We start from the raw sequence: 21,615 nt of genomic DNA on the forward strand, positions 1-21,615 counted from the left end.
CGGATAAATCACCCCAGACTTTCTAGAAAAAAGTCCGCAGTGATTCGCGCCCGTTTTCCCGCAGGCATGGGGACATAGCTCAATTATTGGAGAATCCCGCCCAATATTTTTTCTCTGTTACATCAATCCACATTGTCACCAAATCTCAACTGGCCTCGCATTTCCTCAGACCATATAACGCCAGTAAAAAATATTACCGACATTCAGTTTCATCAAACCTATTATCCCCAGTCATTTTATTATACTGATAAACCCATCTATCTGTAAATTGCATTCTACGCAGTTTCTGACCCCATCCAGATGCATAAATTAAGACTTAAAACTGTCAATTATTTTCAAACATAATTCTCTCTAAAAGAGCTCAGCAGTTATAATAATTCATACACATTTTGATAAACTATAGGTATTACAACAAACAATTAACCAATGGCAACTCACTTGTGCATCATCCTTCAGCTTCAGGATGCATTCCATTGTGTTTATGGTGATAACAACAGGTTCGGATCCTAATTTTGTCCATGGCACATGAATCCTTAATTCATGAATGTGTCCACTCAAGAAGGTGAATGGTAACTTCAGCTCCTGAAAAAGCAACAAGGTTGGAATTAAGCCTACTATGATGCTGACTTCGAAATAATTTGTTTAATATGCAAATAACTCTACTTTTTTTTAAATGAACTGTGAAGTACAGAATTGCACACTATAAACAGAAGCACACTGGAGAGGTTCATCTTGGTCAGTGGCATAAAATAGTGGCAGTGAATCAGCCGGCTGTTACCACTGCATCTGACATTCTGTTCTATTGAAAGCAATGGAATGAAATATCAAGCTCTGAGTGTAACAGGCAGTTGATATGACACTGACTGGTTTGTGCCACTAGCTGAGAAAAAATTCTACCCCAGGTTTCTCCATTGAGTTCACTGTGACTCGGTTGGTAGCACACTCACCTGAATGTAGCCTTACTTGCACAGCATTCTGGAAAGCACATTCATTAATTTCAAGGAAAGTTATTTGTTACTTCAAGTATAATTTGCAAGCTATTTAGATAGAATCATGCTAAACCAAGTACATTCAGGAGTATCACTTTGGCCCAAAGAAATAATAGATGCAATAATTTATTCTAAAGTCATTGCTATTTGAGGATTTAACAATTAGGGTGGCTAAAGGGGAACCAGCAGATGGTGTATTTGGGTTTCCAAAACGCATTTGATTAGGTAAAGGTTACTGCACAAGAGTTCATGGGGTTGGGTGTGATACACGAGCATGGTTAGAGGATTGGCTAACTAACAAACAGGAAATAGCCTTGGGATAAATGGACACGCTCATGTTGGGAAACCAGAAATAGTGAAGTGCCGAAGAGATCTGTGCTTGGGCTTCAACTGTTTACGATCTGTATTGATGAGTTAGATGAAGGAACAGATTGTACTGCAGCCAAAGTGGCATGAAATAGATTATGTGGAAAAGACAAATAGTCTGCAGCGGAAAGGAGGGAGGGAATGAGTGAGTGAGTAAGTGAGCAAAAATTTGGCAGATGGAGTATGATGTGGGGAAAAAGTAAGTTTGTTCATTTTGGCAGGTAGAAAAGCAAAATATTATTTAAATGCAGAGAGCCTGCAAAACGGAGGGATCTGGATTGACCCTGCACACGAGTCACAAAACGTTAGGTACAGCATGCAATTAGGAAAGCAAATGGATGTGGCGGACCCGGTGGGAGGAATGCCAGAGGTAATGAGGATGCTTAGGGAATTCGGGGACTTTTCAGGGTACAAGCTCAATATGGGGAAGAACGAGCTGTTCGTAGTTCAGCTAGGGGACCAGGAGTGGGGGGTTGGCGAGCTCCCACTAAAAAGGGCGGAGAGAAGTTTCAGATATTTGGGGGTCCAGGTGGCCAGGAGCTGGGGGGCCCTGCATAGGCTTAACTTTACAAGGCTGGTGGAGCAAATGGAGGAGGAGTTCAAGAGGTGGGACGCGTTGCCGCTGTCCCTGGCGGGTAGGGTGCAGTCAATTAAAATGATGGTGCTCCCAAGGTTTTTGTTACTGTTCCAGTGCCTCCCCGTGTTTATCCCGAAGGCTTTTTTCAGGCGGGTTAACAGGAGTATAATGGGGTTTGTGTGGGCGCGAGGGACTCCGAGGGTGAGAAGGGTGTTCCTGGAGCAGAGTAGAGATAGGGGGGGGGGCTGTGGAGACGGCATAGGGGGGAAGTCAGGGCCTCGGCGTGGACCATATTACGGGGGAACCACCGGTTCGCCCCAGGAAGGACAGGTGGAGGGTTTTCGGGGTGGCACAGGGCAGGCATACGAACGTTGGGCGACCTGTTTGTGGACGGGAAGTTCGCGAGCTTGGGTGAGCTGGAGGAGAAGTACGGGCACCCCCCGGGGAACACCTTCAGGTACTTACAGGTAAGGGCGTTTGCCAGACGGCAGGTGGTGGAATTCCCACGGCTACTGCCCACACAGTACAGGACAGGGTGCTCTCGGGAGGGGTGGGTGGGAGTGGGGAAGATCTCGGAAACTTACCAGGTGATGCAGGGGGAGGAGGAGGCCTCGGTGGTGGAGTTGAAAGGTAAGTGGGAGGAGGAGTTGGGAGAGGAGATCGAAGAGGGGACGTGGGCAGATGCCCTGGGGAGGGTGAACTCTTCCTCTTCATGCGCGAGGCTCAGCCTCATACAGTTTAAGGTGCTGCACAGGGCACACATGACCGGGACAAGGATGAGCAGGTTCTTTGGGGGTGAGGACAGGTGTGTTAGGTGCTCAGGGAGCCCAGCAAATCACACCCATATGTTCTGGGCATGCCCAGCGCAGGAGGAACTTTGGAAGGGCGTAGCGAGGATGGTGTCGAGGGTGGTAGGATCCAGGGTCAAACCGGGCTGGGGGCTCGCAATATTTGGGGTGGCAGAGGAGCCAGGAGTGCAGGAGGCGAAAGAGGCCGGAATTCTGGCCTTTGCGTCCCTGGTAGCCCGGCGAAGGATTCTCCTTCAGTGGAAAGATACAAAGCCCCCAAGCGTGGAATCCTGGATCAGCGATATGGCAGGGTTCATTAAATTGGAGAGGGTGAAATTCGCCTCGAGAGGGTCGGTACAAGGGTTCTTTAGGCGGTGGCAACCGTTCTTAGACTTTCTGGCCGAACGATAGACACTGGTCAATGGCAGCAGCAGCTCGGGGGGTGGGGGGTTTACTTTATTTTTGTTTATGTTATTTACACTGGAAGGGTCTGAGGGGGTGTATACACCTGTTGTCTTAAGTCAGGGTGTTAATGTTAATTTATTATTTAGGTACGGGGGGGTGGGGGGGGTTTGGGGGTTGCTTTTTTAGATTGTGTTTTGTACTTAACCCTGTTGGGTTCTTTTTTCTTTCTCATTTTGTTATTGATATTTTATGAAAACCTTTAATAAAAATTATTTTTTTTAAAAAGGAAAGCAAATGGAATGTTAGCCTTTATTTTAGGGAGGGGGGATATAAAAGTTGAGAAATCTTACTACAATTGCACAGGACATTGATGTGACCACATCTATAACACTGTGTAGTAGGCAAGAGAAGGTTCCCTAGGGTGATCCCTGGGATGAAGGAAAGGATGAGGAAAGTTTGAGCAGGTTGCAGCAATCATTGGTGTTTAGAAGAATGAGAGGTTTATTGAAACACAAAATCCTGAGGGACTTGACAGGGTAGATGCTGACAGAATGTCTCTTCTCAGAGGGGAATCTAGAACCATAGGACACTGTTTCAAAATAAGGGGTCTCCCATTTAAAACGGAGATGAGGAGGAACGTCTTCCCTCAGTGGACCGTTAATCTTGAAAGTTTTTGGTCGACAAGGGAGTGTTATGGAGGGCAGGCAGTGAAGTGGAGTTAAGGCCACAATCAGACCAGTCTTGATGTTATCGAGTGGCAAAGTAGGCTCGAGGGGTTGAATGGCCTACCCCTGCTCCGATTACTTATGATCTTATAAATATGCACTAACTTCAAACACTTTCAAAAATGATTTTCATTCTACATTCCTAGCTTTCCTTTGCCATACCAGACAGCTATATAATTCAAAATTCAATTTCGAAGAAGCATCCACTGATCACAACTTTAAAGGGCATCACATCTCAGAGCGGCTGAATTGAGACAAAATCTGTTCAGTCACCAATTAAGCATTCAACTAACTAAACAGGAAGGAAGAAAAGATTTTATTCAACCAACAGAAACTCATTGAATTGCTCAATTTTCTTTGAAAGGTATCAACGTCAAATTGGCAACAACAGGAACCAACTAGTAGCTCAAATAGTGGCATTAATTTGAGCTGTCTTTAATATTTATAAATGGGAGAAAAACTAAACAATTCAAAGCAAAATGTTACAGAATTTCCCAGTCCATTGCAAAACTCTGAAAAGAGAGCTGTGCTGACCGCAAGGCATTGCAAATTAGGCTACAACGGGAATGTTTCAATTTATATCAAATGCATCGGGAGTAATACAATGATCAGGAATGATCTTTAAACTGGATTACGAATAACTCGGTAATCATTCTGAAACCCACATACCAGCTCCTCGAGGAGGTTAGATTGTACAGACTCAATGTGCTAACTTATTCATGGTAGAATTATTTCTCAAATTCCAGACTTTAAAACGTCTTCTTGCACCAGTATAGACACTGTGCTCCTACCTTCAAAATATCAACGAGGGGAAAAATGTACAATTTCACAATTCTCCCTCAGAATAATTTTAGTTGACATGCACTGATCCTAAAATTAATGAAGAAAGCTCTGAAAGGGAAGGAGTATCTCCACACTTTAAATCTAACCATCAATAACCGAAAATGGAAAAATCTTTTCTTCAATTTTCCATGTATACCTAGCCTGAACTGCAACTTGGTTTGCCCCCAGTGGTGCAAAGTAAATCGGGAGATCACCCAAAATCAACTAACTATAAACTGGCATGTTACGAGGGCTCTACATTCGCTTTGCGAGGATTTTCAAGTGTATACAAGAAACCATAAATCTAAAAACTACTCGCTGCAAGCATCATTGACCAGCCATTCTCAAAAAACCATATTAACTTTGACAGTCCAAAAGTTATTATGCAAGTTGAGTATCCATTAACTTCATTCATAATCTATGCTCATTCAAGCAGAATCCAAAATCAAGTCTGTACCTGCTCCAGCACATCAAGCTTCAGTTCCAATTTGCTGAGGACCACATCACCTCCCCATAATGACAGCTGGAGATCAGATGGCTTCAGATTCTTGATGTAACGATTTACATAGCTCATCAAGATTGGGGTCACATAGGACTCCAACATCCTGGAAACGCTCTATTGCTGTGGACAACATGAAAAACGCAAAGTGAGATCCAGCATCGTCTGTCGCTGCGTAAATCATTTTGAATAAACCTTAAACAAACATTTTAATTTCTGAACAGCTCATGGATCAGCTGAGGTACAGAGCACGGTTCCACGTTTACTTACCAACCTGCCATTGCTCAGGTATTTTCTGTGGGCAGCTGTGATCAAAATAATTAATGTCAAGCACAGGTTAAATGGTTTTAGTAAAACAAGTCTGCAGCTGTTCAGCATGAAACAACTTTTTTGTTTAAAGGTTATATATTAAAACTTCAATTTAGGGAACTGTGTGTGCAACTGTTCAGACTATGTACTCTCACCTCTGAAATTCAATTTTTTTAATCCAATCCAGGCAATGCTCACCTCTCCGGTTACTAAACAGATGATTCAATACAGTTGCCAAAGATTGATTCCACATCGTTGCACTGTTGCAACAGTCAGAAAGTTCAGAACGCACGAATCACACTTTCCATTTAAAAAATGGCATGCAGTTAATTGGTAAATAACAATCAGAAGAAACAGGAGCAGCAGTAGGCCATCCTGTTCAACAAATGTACCCCTTTACACCCTATGCCCACATTAGGTCTTTTAGATATTAATAGATTTCTGAACACGGTCTCAACTACCGAGCATGCAATGGTCTGCGGCACAGAATTCCAAAGATTCGCAACCCACGAAGCGAAGAAATTTCTCCTCATAAAAGTATTAGAAGGCCAACCCATTATCCTGAGACTAGGAGCCCCAGCTCCTGGCTCTGCAGGCAACTGAAACGGCTTCTTGGCATCTATTCAGTCGAATCCTCTCAGAACTTTATACTTTTCCAGAGAATATTGGCCTATTCTACATGATCTCTCCTCATGGGTTGGTCCTCCCTCGCACCCGTGGAATCAATCTACTGAGTCTTTGTTTCACCCAGTCTCAGGTAAGTTGACAAAAGATCATCTGGACTCAACAAACAAAGAACAAAGAAAGGTACAGGACAGGAACAGGCCCTTCGGCCCTCCAAGCCCATGCCGGCCGTCTGAACTAAAATCTTCCACACTTCCTGGGTCCGTATCCTTCTATTCCCATCCAATTCATGTATTTGTCAAGATGCCCCTCAAATGTCACTATCGTCCCTGCTTCCATCACCTGCTCCGGTAGCGAGTTCCAGGCACCCACTACCTTGTGTAAAAAAACTTGGCTCGTACATCTCCTTTAAACCTTGCCCCTCGCAACTTAAACCTATGCCCCCTAGTAATTGACCCTCTCCCCTGGGAAAAAGCCTCTGACTATCCACTCTGTCTATGCCCCTCATAATTTTGTAGACCTCTATCAGGTCGCCCCTCAACCTCCGTCTTTCCAGTGAGAACAAACCGAGTTTATTCAACCGCTCCTCATAGCTAATGCCCTGCAGACCAGGCAACATCCTGGTAAATCTCTTCTGCACCCTCTCTAAAGCCTCCACATCCTTCTGGTAGTGTGGCGACCAGAATTGAACACTATACTCCAAGTGTGGCCTAACTAAGGTTCTATACAGCTGCAACATGACTTGCCAATTCTTATACTCAATGCCCCGGCCAATGAAGGCAAGCATGCCGTATGCCTTCTTGACTACCTTCTCCACCTGTGTTGCCCCTTTCAGTGACCTGTACACCTAGATCTCTCTGACTTTCAATACTCTGGAGGGTTCTACCATTCACTGTATATTCCCTACCTGCATTAGACCTTCCAAAATGCATTACCTCACATTTGTCCGGATTAAACTCCATCTGCCATCTCTCCGCCCAAGTCTCCAAACGATCTAAATCCTGCTGTATCCTCTGACGTTAGTTATTTTCTCTCCCTACAGATGCTGCCAGACCTGCTGAGATTTTCCAGTATTTTCTCTTCTGGTTTCAGATTCCAGCATCCGCAGTAATTTGCTTTTATCAGGTAAGTAGATACTTGCTTAGGTAAGGAGATCATAACTGTACACACTCAATAGATTTTTGGAAGCTGCTGAACATTTCTACCAAAACTCCCTATTTCCTTAAAAAACCCCGGGTGCATTGTAGTAAGACGGAATGGCAAATCCACTGCTACAACTTAATTTGTTTTTCATTTTGAAAAATATACAACATTATTCTCTTCGACAGTTCCTCGACAGCTCTGTATTAAAAGTTATTGTATAACTAAGTCACACAGACCATAAAATGCCAAGTTTTGATATAAGACTGCTATATTAGCTGATCTCAGCCATGGCAGTTAATATTTCAGGAATACCACATGATTCCTGGGAAGCTGAGGCTCTTCTGCTGGTCAACTGGAATACCAAGTGATTAAGGCAGTTTGGTCAGGGAGAAAGGCGAAATAAAATCCAGGGGTCCTGTTTCTAGTAATTGTCCAATAACCCTTGCTGTGCTCACATACCCTTGAGAACATCAGATTAGTTGTGGAAAGGATCAAATGCCCTTTCTCCCAGTCAAAAGGTCATAGAGTCACAGAGCACAGAAAAGGCCCATTGAGTCTGCGCCAGTCAAAAACAACCACCTCACTATTCTAATCCCATTTTCCAGCACTTGGCCCATAGCTATGTATGCCTTGGGATCACAAGTGCACATCTAAATACTTCTTTGTCTGCCAGTATTGACCATCTAGCAAGCAGAGAAACCAGTTAAAAGTATCAGTGTGTAACTGGAAGCTTTTTATTATTCATTCATGGCATTACTCGGCCTACATTTAACGCCAATTCCTAATTGCCCTCAAGAAGGTGGTGGTGAGTTGCCTTCTTGAGCCACTGCAGTTCATTTGGTGTAGAAACACCAATAGTGCTGTCAGGGAGGGAATTCCGTGATTTTGACCCAGCAACAGTGAAGGAATGGCAACATATTTCCAAGCCAGGATGGTATGTGTCTTGAACAGGACCTTCCAGATGGTGGTGACCCCATGTGTCTGCTGCCCATATCCTTCCAGATGGTAGCTGCCATGGGTTTGGAAGCTGCTGCCTAAAGAGCCTTGGTGAGTTCCTGCAGTGCATCTTGTAGATGGTACACACTGCTGCCATTCTGCATCGGTGGTGAAGGTAGTGAATGTTTGTGCACTTAGTTCTGGATGATGTTGATCTTCTGGAGTGTTTTTAGAGCTGTATTCATCCAGCAAGTGGAGAGTGTGTTCCATCACACACCTCATTTGTGCCTTGTAGATGGTGAGCAGGCTTTAGTCAGGGCGGGAGTCACTCACTGCAGATTTCATAGAATTTACAGTGCAGAAGGAGGCCATTGAGCCCATCAAGTCTGCACCGGCTCTTGGAAAGAGCACCCTACCCAAGGTCAACACCTCCACCCTATCCCTATAACCCAGTAACCCCACCCAACACGAAGGGCAATTTTGGACATTGCAAATTGGCTTGCTCTTGCAGCCACAGTATTTATATCTCTACTCCAGTTTAGTTTCTAGCGAATGGTAACTGTGATAACGGAATCTCCAGGCAACCAGCAGTGGATGAAAACTATTTATTTGGTAAGAAAAATATTTACAAGTGGCTATTTCAGAAATATAACATGGCAAAACAACTCCTCCTACCCTCCTGCTGTTCAGACCTTAACTGTGGGTTTTAAAGGCCCGCTCTCCAGCTGAAACTGCACGTGCGCGGATTCCATTGGCCAGAGAGTCACGTGGCCTCCGAGATTTGCCACAATTCCAGACGAGGAGGTCACATGTTCTCCGAAGTGCACCACAACGGTAACTCTCAGGATGTTGATCAGAGATTCAGTGACGGTGATGCCATTGAATTTTGGGGAGATGGTTAGACTCTCTCTTGTTGGAAAGGTCATTGTCTGACATGAATATTACGTACCACTTATCAGCCCAAGCCTGGATATTGTCCAGGTTTTGCTGCATTTGGACATGACTGGCTTCAGGATCTCAGGAGCCGCGAATGGTGCAGTCATTAGCGATCCCCACTTGACCTTATGATGGCACGAAGGCCATTCATGAAGGAGCTGAAGATGATTGGGCGCAAGACCTGCAGGACGTCCTGCAGTAATGTCCTGAAACTGAGATGACTAACGTCCAACAACCACAACCATCTTCCATTAAAGCAGTAAAAACGCAAACTGTACGAGCATTACATCGCTCCCGCATACTAATTCCCATTGACTTCAGTTTTGCTGGGGCTCCTTGATGCCATATTCAATCAAATATCAAGGGCAGTCACTCTCACCTCTGGAGTTCAGCTATTTTGTCAACGTTTGAACCAAGGCTGTAATGATTTAAGAATGTCATTATTTAAAGTGATTGGTAAAAGACCTGGAAGGGACACAAGAAAAGGTTATTTCACCCAGAGGATGGTGAGCGTCTGGAATTCACTGCCTAAATTGGTGGTGGAGGCTGAAACACAACTCATTTATAAAGTACCTGGTTCTGCATCTGAAGTGCTGTAACCTGCAAGGTTACGGACCTGGGGCGCAATTCTCCTATCGGGAAACAAAGTCCCGACGCCGGAGTGAAAACCGGAGTGTTTCACTCCAGCGTCGGAGGCCGTTCCCAGCCCCCTATTCTCCCGCCCCCGGGGGGCTAGGAGCGGCGCGTGTAAGCCGCGTAAAAGTGGCGCCTCGTAAATGACGTGACCGGCGCCGCGTATATGACCTCACCTGCGCATGTGCGGGTTGGCCGGCGCCAACCCGCGCATGCGCGGTTGCCGTCCTCCCCGCGGCCACCCCGCAAGTAGATGTCGGTGGATCATGCGGGCAGCGGAGGAAGGAGGTCCTCCTTCAGAGAGGCCGGCCCGCCAATCGGTGGGCACCGATGGCAGGTCAGACCCCTTTTGAGCACCCCCCCCAGTGCAGGAACCCCCCTCGCCCCCCCCCCCACAGGCCATCCCCCAGCGTTCCCGCGCTGTTCCCGCCGGCAGCGACCAGGTGTGGATGGCGCCGGCGGGAACCTGTCGTGTTGGGCAGGCCGCTCGGCCCATCTGGGCCGGTGAATCGCCGCTCGCCCATTACCAATGGCAAGCGGCGATTCTCCCAGCGGCCAGCTGTGATTCGAGCCGCGCCAGTCTGGGGGGGGGGTGGGGGGGGGAGAATCGCGTGCGGGCGTCGGGGCGGGACTCGCGCGGCGCCCGGGCGATTCTCCCACCCGGCGTTTGGGGGGGGGGGGGGGGGGGGAAGAGGAGAGAGAGACGCCCCTGGTGTTGGAAAATAGGATGAAAATGAGCAGCCAGTTTTATTTTTCGGCCGGCGCACACAATGGTCTCCTTCTGCACCATTGCTGTCCTCTGGCACTATGGTGCTGTTGACCTAGTAATTGGTTGGGTTGGATTTGTCCTACGTTGTGTGTGCAGGACGTACCTGGACAATTGTCCACATTGCCAGGTAGATGCCAGTGTTGTTGCTATCCTGGAACAGCTTTACTCAGGGCGCAGTAAGTTCTGGAACACAACCCTTCAGACCTATTGCCAGAATATTGTCAGGGCCCATAGCCTTTACAGTATCCAGTGTCTTCAGCCATTCCTTGCAATCACGTGGAGTGAACAGCATTGGCTGAAGACTGGCATCTGTGATACCGGGGACCTCTGGAGGAGGCCAAGATGGATCATCAACACAGTACTTCTAGCTGAAGATTGTTGCAAATACTTCAGCCTTGTCTTTTACACTGATGAGCTCCAACATCATTGAAGGTGGGGATATTTATGAAGCCTCCTCATCCAGAGAGTTGTTTAACTGTCCACCACCATTCACGAGTGGATGTGGCAGGGCTACAGATCTGATCCGTTGGTTCTGGGAGTATTTTACTCCTCGAATGCTGCTTACGTTGTTTGGCAAAGAACAAAGAAAAGTACAGCACAGGAACAGGCCATTCGGCCCTCCAAGCCTGTGCCGACCATGCTGCCCGTCTAAACTAAAATCTTCTACACTTCCTGGGTCTGTATCCCTCTAGTCCCATCCTACTCAAGTATCTGTCACGATGCCCCTTAAATGTCACTATCGTCCCTGCTCCCACCACCTCCTCCGGTAGCGAGTTCCAGGCACCCACTACCCTCTATGTAAAAAACTTGCCTCGTACATCTCCTCTAAACCTTGCCCCTCGCACCTTAAACCTATGCCCCCTAGTAATTGACCCCTCTACCCCGGGGAAAAGCCTCTGACTATCCACTCTTGTCTATGCCTCTCATACCTTTGTAGACCTCCAACAGGTCGCCCCTCAACCTCCGTCATTCCAGTGAGAACAAACCAAGCTTATTCAACCGCTCCTCATAGCTAATGCCTCCATACCAGGCAACATTCTGGTAAATCTCTCCTGCACCCTCTCTAAAGCCTCCACAGCCTTCTGGTGGTGTGGCGACCAGAATTGAATAATATACTCCAAGTGTGGCCTAACTAAGGTTCTATACAGCTGCAACATGACTTGCCAATTCTTATACTCAATGCCCCAGCCAATGAAGGCAAGCATGCCATATGCCTTCTTGACCACTATTGCTGCTTCACCAGGTTGACACCTCATTGCCAGATATGTTTGGTGTGATTTCTGGCACACCCTCCTGCACTCTTCATTGAACCAGAGTTGATCCTGGTGGTAATGGTAGAGTGGTGATATGCCAGGCAGTAGAGTGGCACAGTGGTTAGCACTGCTGCCTCACAGTGCCAATGATCCAGGTTCGATTCCGATCTTGGACTGCTTGCGTGGACTTTGTACATTCTCCCCGTGTCCGCGTGGGCTTCCTCTGGTTTCCTCCCATATTCCAAAGCTGTATAGGTTAGGGGTGATTGGCAATGCTAAGTTGCCCCTTAGTGTCCAACGGTTCGGTGGGAATACAAGGATCGGGAGGGAGGAATGGGCTTAAGTAGGGTGCACCTTCTGAGGGCCGGTGCAGACTCGATGGGCCAAAAGGCCTCCTTCTGTACTGTAGAGATTCTATGAGATTATAGATTGTAGTTGAGTATGATTCTGCTGATGGCTCACAGTGCCTCATAGTTGCCCAACCATGATATGTCAGATCTGGCTGAAATCTATCGCATTTAGCACGGTGGTAGTGCCACAAAACACGAAGGAGGAGAACCACAATGTTAAGACAGGACTTTGGCTCTACTAATATGTCATGGACAGATGCATCTGCGGTGGACAGGTTGGGAAGGATGAGGTACAGTATGTTTCGCCCTCTTCAGAGTCCATAGAAACCCTACAGTGCAGAAGGAGGCCATTTGGCAAATTGAGTCTGCACCGACCCTCTTGAGAGTACTCTACCTAGGCCCACTTCCACACCGGAGTTCCTCAGGGTAGTGTCCGAGGCCCAACCGTCTTCAGCTGCGTCATTAATGATCTTCCTTCCAATATGAGGTTAGATATGGGGATGTTCGCTGATGACTGCGCAATGTTCAGCCCCATTCACAATTCCCCAGACACTGAAGCAGTCCTTGTGCAAATACAGCAAGATCTGGACAATATGCAGGCATGGACTGACAAGTGGTAAGTTACATTCGCAGCAAACAAGTGCCAGGCAATGACCATCTCCAATACGAGGTCATCAAACCATCGCCCTTTGACCTCCAATGGCATTACCCTCACTGAATCCCCACTACCAACATCCTGGGGGTTACCATTGACCACAAACGGAACAGGACTAGCCACATAAATACTTTGGCTACAAGAACAGGTCAGAGGCTAGGTATCCTATGGCAAGTAACTCACCTCCTACAAGGCGCAAGTCAGGAGTGTGATGGAATACGCCCCACTTGCAAGGATGAGTGCAGTTCTAACAACTCAAGAAGCTCGACATCATCCAGGACAAAGCAGCCCACTTTGGGCACCACTTCCACAAACATTCATTCCCTTCAACACCGACGCACAGTAGCAGCAGTGTGTACCATCTGCAAGATGCACTGCAGGAATTCACCAAGGCTCCTTAAGCAGCACCTTCCAAATCTACGACCAATACCATCTAGAAGGGAAAGGGCAGCAGACACACACCTTCAATGTCGCTGGGTCACAATCCTGGAACCCCCTCCCTAATAGCACAGTAGGTGTACCTGCACCAGATGGACTGCAGCGGTTCAAGAAGGCAGCTCACCACCACCTTCTCAAGGAGCAAATAGGGATGGGCAACAAATGCTGACCTAGCCAGTGAAGCCCACATCCTGTAAAAAAATTAATTTTAAAAAGCCCTAGCCCCAGAACACCGTGCATTGATCATGGCTAATCCACCTAACCTGAACTTCTTTGGACATTAAGGAGAATTTTAGCATGACCAATCCACAGTAAATGCTAATCAGCATTAAATTTCTTTGCTCATGTTTGTTTAACCTGATGCCATGAGACATCATGGGGTCTGCAATCACTGTTGAGGACCCCAGGGCAATTCCCTCCCTCTGTACACTATTGTGCCGCCACCTCTAGAGGGACAGGTCATACCTAGCCATGATGATCGTGGTGTCTGGGACAAAACCCGGCGTATAACTATGCTTGGCTAGTCTACGAGACCGCTCTCCTAATTTTGCACAACCTCCAATGTTAGCAAGGAGGACTGAGTTTCTTGTTGTCGTTTCCAGTGCTTATGTTGATGCCAGGGGTCTGTCCAGTATCATTCCTGATATACATCCTAACAGTTTGATAAAACTGAGCAGCTTACAAGGTCATTTCAGAGGACATTTAAGAGTCAACCACATTGCTGTGGTCTGGAGCCACATGTAGGTCAGACCAGCTAAGTGAAGCAGATTTCCTTCCCTAAAGTGTATTAATCATCCAGATAGGTTTTTGCGACAACTGGCAAAGGTTTCATGGTCATTATTAGACTTTGATTTTAAATTATTATTAAACTGTAATTTCACTATCAGCCTTGGTAGGATTAGAATCCAGGTCCCCACAGCATTTCCCTGGGTCTCTGGATTATTAGTCCAATGACAATACCATCACCACCTCCCCTATGGAAGTGATCTTAATGGAAGTTGCACCTTTCATGAGGGACAACAAAGCAAACTTATCCCAAGAAAGCAGGAAGGAAGCAATATAATTTAAACACACTCCATCTATCAAAACAAAAAGTAATGGAGAAATTGGTGGCCGTTCTTGAATGAGTAATACTGGTAGGAGCCAAGCGAAAGGCTGCCTGTCTTTTGAGCAACAACTGTTGGCATTACTGGCATATCTATTTCAATCACTAATCTAATTTGCTGATGTATATGGGCTTGAATGACAACTACGAGATAAAAACAAGCCCATCAACCCAATCTTCTGTGCCACTCTTTATGCTCAATACAATTGTCACTACGTTAACCATCTCATGTACATGGTCTGAGCAGGGTTATTATAGCTCGGTAAATCATATTCCCTTAGCCCTCTTAGAATCATAGAATTTACAGTGCAGAAGGAGGCTATTCAGCCAGAGTGTGCACCGCCCCCTGGAAAGAGCACCGTACTTAAGCCCACGCCTCCACCCTATCCCCATAACCCAGTAACCCCACCTAACCTTTTGGACACTAAAGAGCAATTTAACATCCACCTAGCATGCACATCTTTGGAGTGTGGGAGGAAACCGGAGCACCTAGAGGAAACCCACACAGACACGGGAAGAAAGTGCAAACCCCACAGAAACAGTCACCCGTGGCCAGAATTAAATCGGTGATTCACCTGAGGAAGGAGCTGCGCTCCGAAAGCTAGTGATCCGAAACAAACCTGTTGGACTTTAACCTGGTGTTGTAAGACTTCTTACGGTGCCCAAAATAATTGAGACTGATTAGGTTTTTGAGTTCATGGCCAGTGGGGTCCACCCCATTGCCTCGTAGTTTGTCAAGTATGGATATTACAGATCCTGTTTTCATCCTTCCCATCAAACCATATTTTTCTAAAATTAGGTAAATCCTTGGTCTACGCTTCCTAAAAGAAGCACTGCAGCCCTGCTTATAATTTTTCTCCCAATCATTTCTATCCCAACCGTTTTTGTCTCATTGGGATGTCACCTTTTCTGTTTGCTGGCGTATACAGTCATGTTTCATCCCAATCACCAGGTCAAATTTAATGCTTCTCAACACTGTCTCAGACAATAGAAATCCTGTCTCAAACACTTCACATTCCAATCCACCTGAAGCAGAACTCCGTTTCCCAGGCAGTACACGCTGTAAAGTGACGACAATGTGACACGGCAGATCGGCGTTCAGCACATTGCTTCAGCATTATACACTCCAGAATGCAACATTCTTTCAGCCTCAACAAATTCCCCACATAGTCAAGTGCTAATCGGCAGCAATGTTTCCCCATCACTTCCTACAGTCCTTTCACATGCAGAATCCCAAAACGCACAGCCAACCAGCACTTGTTGAACTAGGATAAATGAAGCATTCATTAACCCAAGAAACTGCATCTTACACACTGGTAACTTAGTACACGTTGTACGCACTAAATAGAAAAGTATTAGTTGTCTTTCAGCGCATTTACACAATCTACCCCCAAACCAGTAACATTAACAAGAACACTGTCTAGTGGGTATGCATGTGTGTGTTGAAAGGAAATGTATTTTCATTTTCTGATATCTGGCTATCAGATGCGCCAAGCGTCTCTTTAAATTCTCCCATCAGATACTTGAAACAATTGGGGAATAAAGGGGAAAATAGAGATAAGCCAGATCTCAGCTTCCCTCGCGGAGACCTTCACGGGTCAGGCTATGAATAAGATGCTATAATCTTGCATTGAAAAATATTACGGAAGTATTATTTGACTCTAACAGGTGCAAAGAGAATGCTTTCAAATCGCACGAGTTCCTCTGCTGTTCTGACACACACACAGCTGTCAGCGAATTGTACAAGTTACATACAATGGGAGCTTGTTAGCTGCCAATCTAAAGTGTGAAGTTACCAAGTTAAAGAATCTCAGCACGGTCAGGACACAAGAAAAGAGAGGTGGGTCAGCCCCTCAAGCTGACAGACACTGGGGCAAAGTCAGTCCCCTCCTGCCCAGGGAACAGCAGCAAGGCCACAAGACTCTCCCGCTGTCCTCAAGAGACCCACCTCGGCAGAGATCGCACAAGCTCGGCCTGTCATCAGGAGGCGCCAGGCCAACGGCTGAGCTGGAGTTGGCCGTGGCTCCGTTCACACGCTAGACAGCCACTTCCACCACCTCAAGAGCACGATCACGCCCCATCCTGATCCTCCCATCACCAACGCAACCCCGCCGGATGACCAACGCGGCGCTCTTCCGCTATCCCGAGATGCAACACTCCGCCCCTGCCGCAAGCGCCTGCGCACCTTCCGGCGCGCGGCGAGAGAGAAGAGAGAGAGAGAGAAGGGGGGACCCCGGCCGCTTCGCTTCGCCCGCCCGCGGTTCAAAAACGCGTCATTTCCGCCAACAGCCTCCGCACGCGCGGCGGTTCGAACGCGTGGGGTTTGATTTGCGCAGGCGCGTCAGCGGCGTGGGGCACCTGCTGCCGAGTGGAAACTGCTGAATGATGGGCCGAACGGCGATACCAAGGTAAACCAAGCAGGCAAACTGCCAGATTGGGACGGCCGCAGGTGGTGAGGGAATCAACAAGAGGGAGAAACCTCATCCTCACCCTGCCTACAGCAGACGCATCTGTCCCTGACAGTATTGGCAGAAGTGACCACCGCCCAGTCCTTGTGGAGACAAAGCCCTGGCTTCACATTGAGGGCACCCTCCATCGTGTTGTGTCGCATTTCCACCGTGCTAAATGGGATAGACTTCAAACAGATCCAGCAGCTCAAGATGGGCAACCATGAGACACTGTGAACCATCATCTGCAGCAGAACTGTATTCAAACACAAACCGCAATCTCATGGTCCGGCATATCCTCCACTCTACCATTACCACCCAGCCCGAGGATCAACCCTGGTTCAATGAAGAGTGCAGAAGAGCATGCCAGGAATAACACCAAGCATACCGAAAAATTAGGGGCGCAATTCTCCCATCGGGAGACTAAGTCCTGACGCCGGAGTGAAAACCAGACAGAGGCCGTTCCCAGCCCCCTATTCTCCCGTCCCCGGGGGGCTACGAGCGCTGCCGCATCATTTACGCGCGCCGGGCCTTGGCGCCACATAAAAGCAGCACCGCGTAAATGACGTCGCATGCGCGGTTGCCGTCCTCCCCGCGGTCGCCCCGCAAGAAGATGGTGGATCGATCTTGCGGGGCAGCGGAGGAAAGGAGGTCCTCCTTCAGAGAGGCCGGCCCGCCGATCGGTGGGCACCGATCGCGGGCCAGACCCCTTTTGAGCCCCCCCCCCCCCCCCCCCGGTGCAGGAACCCCCCTCGCCCCCCCCCCCCCCACAGGCCACTCCCCCCCCCAGCATTCCCACACTGTTCCCGCCGGCAGCGACCAGGTGTGGATGGCGCCGGCGGGAACCTGTCGTGTTGGGCAGGCCGCTCGGCCCATCTGGGCCGGAGAATCACCGCTCGCCCATTACCAACGGCAAGCGGCGATTCTCCCAGCGGCCAGCCGTGATTCGCGCCGTGCCAGTTTGGGGGGGTGGGTGGGAGAATCGCGTTGGGACGGCGTGGCGGGACCCGCGCGGCGCCGGGCGATTCTTCCACCCAGCATGGGGGGGGGGGAGAATTCCGCCCATGGTGTCAACCAGGTGAAGCTACAACGCAGGACTACCTGTGTGCCAAACAGCATAAGCTGCAAGTAAGAGACAGAGCTAAGCGATTCCACAACAAACGCATCAGATCTAAACTCTGCAGTCCTGCCAATCCAACCGTGAATGGTAGTGGACAATTAAGCAACTCACTGGAGGAGAAGGCCCCACAAGTACCACTGTGCAACCATGCCCTCTGGCAGATCCCCACTCAACTGTTAGCGCCAGGATCAGCTGGTTCACTGAAGAGTGCAGGAGGGTGTGCCAAGGATAACACCAGACAGATCTGATAATGAGGTATCAACCTGGTGAAGCTGTAACAATGGACTAGTTGCCAAACAGTGTGAGCAGCATTCGATCAAGCAAAGTAATCCCAGAACCAAGAGGTCAGATCTGCTGTCCAGACACATGAAAATGAAATGAAAATCACTTATTGGCACAAGTAGGCTTCAAATGAAGTTACTGTGAAAAGCCCCTAGTCGCCACATTCCGGCGCCTGTTCGGGGAGGCTGTGACGGGAATTGAACCGTGCTACTGGCCTGCCTTGGTCTGCTTTCAAAGCCAGCGATTTAGCCCTGTGCTAAACAGCCCCTTCCAATCGTGAATGGTGGTGGACAATTTAACAACATGCTGGATGAGGAGGCTTCACAAATATCCCCATCCTCAATGATGGTAGGGCCCAGCACATCAGTGTAAAAGATATGGTTGAAGTATTTGCAACGATCTACAGCTGGAGTGGATGATCCATCTCAGTCTCTTACAGAGGTCTCCAGCATCACAAATGTCAGTAGTCAGCCAATATGATTCACACCATCTGCTATCAAGAAATAGCTGAAGCCACTCGATATATCCAAAGGCTATGGGCCCTGACAATATCCTGGCAATAATAATGAAGGCGTGTGCTCCAGCCAAGCTGTTCCAGTACAGCTGCAACATTGGCATTTACCCGGCAAAGTGGAAAATTGTCCAAGTGTGTCCTGTAGACAAGAAACAGGACATATCCAACCCAGCCAATTACCGCCCTATCAGTCACTCTCCATCATCAGCAAAGTGATAGAGTCATCAAAAAGAGATATCAAGCGGCACTTAATCAGCAATAACCTGCTCATGGATACTCAGTTTGGTCATTCAGCTCCTGACCTCATTACAGCCATGGTTCAAACATGGACAAAGAGCTGAATGCCAGAGATGAGAGTGATTGCTCTTGACATCAAGGCAACATTTGACTGAGTATGGCATCAAGGAGTCTTGGAAAACGAGTTAATGGGAATCAGGGGGGAAACTCTCCGCTGATTGGAGTCAAATCTGGCACAAAGGAAGATGGTTTTGGTGGTTGGAAGCCAGTCATCTCATCTCCAGGACACCACTGCAGGAGTTCCTCAGGGTAGTGTCCTAGGCCCAACCATTTTCAGCAATGACCTCCCTTCAATCATAAGGTCATGTACAAGAAATGCACATGAAGCACATAATCCAGTATACATAAGTCTTAGTTCTAACCTTTTGGGGTCACACCATCATTAAACTGGTTATTCTACATTTAAAGTATTCTCCAGTCTGTTGGAGATATCAGGTTGCCCTTATTTGTATGACTAGTGCTGAAACTGGGGAGTAGCAAGAGCAGATCTGAAGTTTGTTACACGGGTGCCCATGTAAACCTTGCTCAACACTGCATTGGGCATAGATTACAATTACAGTCTATTATATCAGACAAAATCAATGTATTGATCAGTAATTTCCCTTGAGTATTCCAAAATGAAAAGAACGAAAGGATTTAATGTATTATTCTGAGATTAACAGCTGTGATAAGTGAATGGCACTCTAAGATGCATGCAGGAAGCAGGAACATATTTAACATTTACACACATGGTTGTTCCAGGTCTGATTGTGGAAGACTGCAGGTGGAACTTCAGTAAACATTAACTATTCTTCGAGAATATCAAACATTTAACTAAACAATTAAAGCAAATTTTCTGGCATATGTATCTTTTTTAAAAATTATCATATTTTGCTAAAAACACATTGATCAGCCCTGTTGAAACCTAGCCAATTACAAACCAACCTGTTAAACGTGACTGAACGGAATAAGCTTAGTGAAATTTGATCTTTCAAACTGCTAATGTTGCAGAAAAATACACAATATACCACTCCACCTTTTGCTACTGGCCAATTTTATTTTGATAGGCTGCCAACTGTGAAACAAAAACAGAAAACACTGGACAATCTCAGCAGGTCTGGCATCATCTGTGGAGAGCAAAGGGCGCTAACGTTTCAAGTCTAGATGACTCTTTGGCAAAGTCATCCAGACTCAAAACATTAGAACCCTTCTCCATTGATGCTGACAGACCTGCTGAGACTGTCCAGCATTTTCTTTTTTGTTTCAGATTCCAGTATCCACAGTAATTTGTTTTTACCAACTGTGAAATTTGTGAACAATGCTGTCCTGCTTTGGGCCTTGGGTGACATAAAGTGGAATTGGGGGGTGGGTGGAGCAACCGGTCAGAAACTAGGAGCGGGATTCTCCGTTTTGCCGAAGCCTGGGGGTATCCCGACGGAGTGGTGCTGCCCCACAATGGGAAACCCCATTGACCGGCCGGCGTAGCGGAGAATCCCGCCAGCGGGTCGAGGCAGAAAAGTGACACGGCGGGGCGGAGAATCCAGCCCCAGAACTTTCAATTTGTTTCAAGAAATTATGTAACTTTGTTTTGCAGGAATGACAGCAAGATAATTTTGTAGTGTATCAGAACTGAGCTTTAATAGCTAAAATACTTTGCACTCTGATCACTGCATCGTCAAGGATCACTGAAGTGAGTTCCCAAAGATGCCTTTCAAGATAAAAACATGATTGAAAATTATTGTAGAAAACATGGGTTTGGAAGTAGAGGGTATCTATTTGGCTCAACAACTTATATATAGTAGGGGCAGCACGGTAGCATTGTGGATAGCACAATTGCTTCACAGCTCCAGGGTCCCAGGTTCGATTCCGGCTTGGGTCACTGTCTGTGCGGAGTCTGCACATCCTCCCCGTGTGTGCGTGGGTTTCCTCCGGGTGCTCCGGTTTCCTCCCACAGTCCAAAGATGTGCAGGTTAGGTGGATTGGCCATGAAAAATAGCCCTAAGTGTCCAAAATTGCCCTTAGTGTTGGGTGGGGTTACTGGGGATAGGGTGGAGGTGTTGACCTTGTGTAGGGTGCTCTTGCCAAGAGCTGGTGCAGACGTGATGGGCCGAATGGCCTCCTTCTGCACTGTAAATGCTATGCCTGTATATCATGCCTTTAATGCAGTAATGTGTTTCACAGAAGCATTAGGAATTAAAATGTGATGCTGACCACTCTATCAGAGCAGGAAATCTAAAGCATGGTTGAAGAGGTAAGTTTTACAAAGCCTCTTGTTAAAGGAGGTGAGAGGCGGAGAGCTTCTGAGAAGGAATTCCAGAGCTTTGGACCCAGGCAGCTGAAGGCACATCTGCACTGGTGGAGCAATGAAAACCTGGGAATGTACAAGATGCCAAAATTAGAGTCTTGGCAAGTTGTAGGGCTGCCAGGGATTACAGAGGTAGGGAACATGAGGAGGCCATGGAAGGATTTGAAAGCAAAGATGAGAATTTTAATTGCCAGACCAACTGTCAATGTAGGTCAGCACGCACGGGGTAATGTGTGCCCAGAACTTGGCGAGAGCAGCAATAATGAGATGGAGAAAATGTGTGTTACATCTTGTGATGTGGGGAGGAAGCAGTGTTTGCTATGCTGTAACAGTCCTGATTATTTGGAAA

The 21,615-nt window shown here is 47.3% G+C and overlaps 1 protein-coding gene across 6 annotated transcripts in view; it reads right to left on the reverse strand.

Moving 5' to 3' along the window:
• Positions 1 to 16,639, reverse strand: part of LOC140385858 (intermembrane lipid transfer protein VPS13B-like) — a 1,311,478-nt gene extending 1,294,839 nt beyond the window's left edge. For 3 of the 6 annotated variants that reach the window (XM_072468451.1, XM_072468450.1, XM_072468453.1), the window contains exons 1-3: positions 16,271 to 16,474; positions 5,130 to 5,294; positions 439 to 582 (exon numbers count right to left, since the gene is read on the reverse strand). In XM_072468451.1, coding sequence (XP_072324552.1) covers positions 439 to 582; positions 5,130 to 5,276 — 291 coding nt within the window. In that variant the 5' untranslated portion in view covers positions 5,277 to 5,294; positions 16,271 to 16,474. Of the gene's footprint in view, positions 1 to 438; positions 583 to 5,129; positions 5,295 to 16,270 lie in introns of all 6 variants that reach the window. The other 3 variants (XM_072468452.1, XM_072468454.1, XM_072468455.1) reach the window with 3 other exon arrangements.
• Between the last annotated feature and the right edge of the window lie 4,976 nt (positions 16,640 to 21,615).

The sequence above is a fragment of the Scyliorhinus torazame genome, chromosome 11 (assembly GCF_047496885.1).
Source record: "Scyliorhinus torazame isolate Kashiwa2021f chromosome 11, sScyTor2.1, whole genome shotgun sequence".
NCBI classification, from domain to species: domain Eukaryota; kingdom Metazoa; phylum Chordata; class Chondrichthyes; order Carcharhiniformes; family Scyliorhinidae; genus Scyliorhinus; species Scyliorhinus torazame.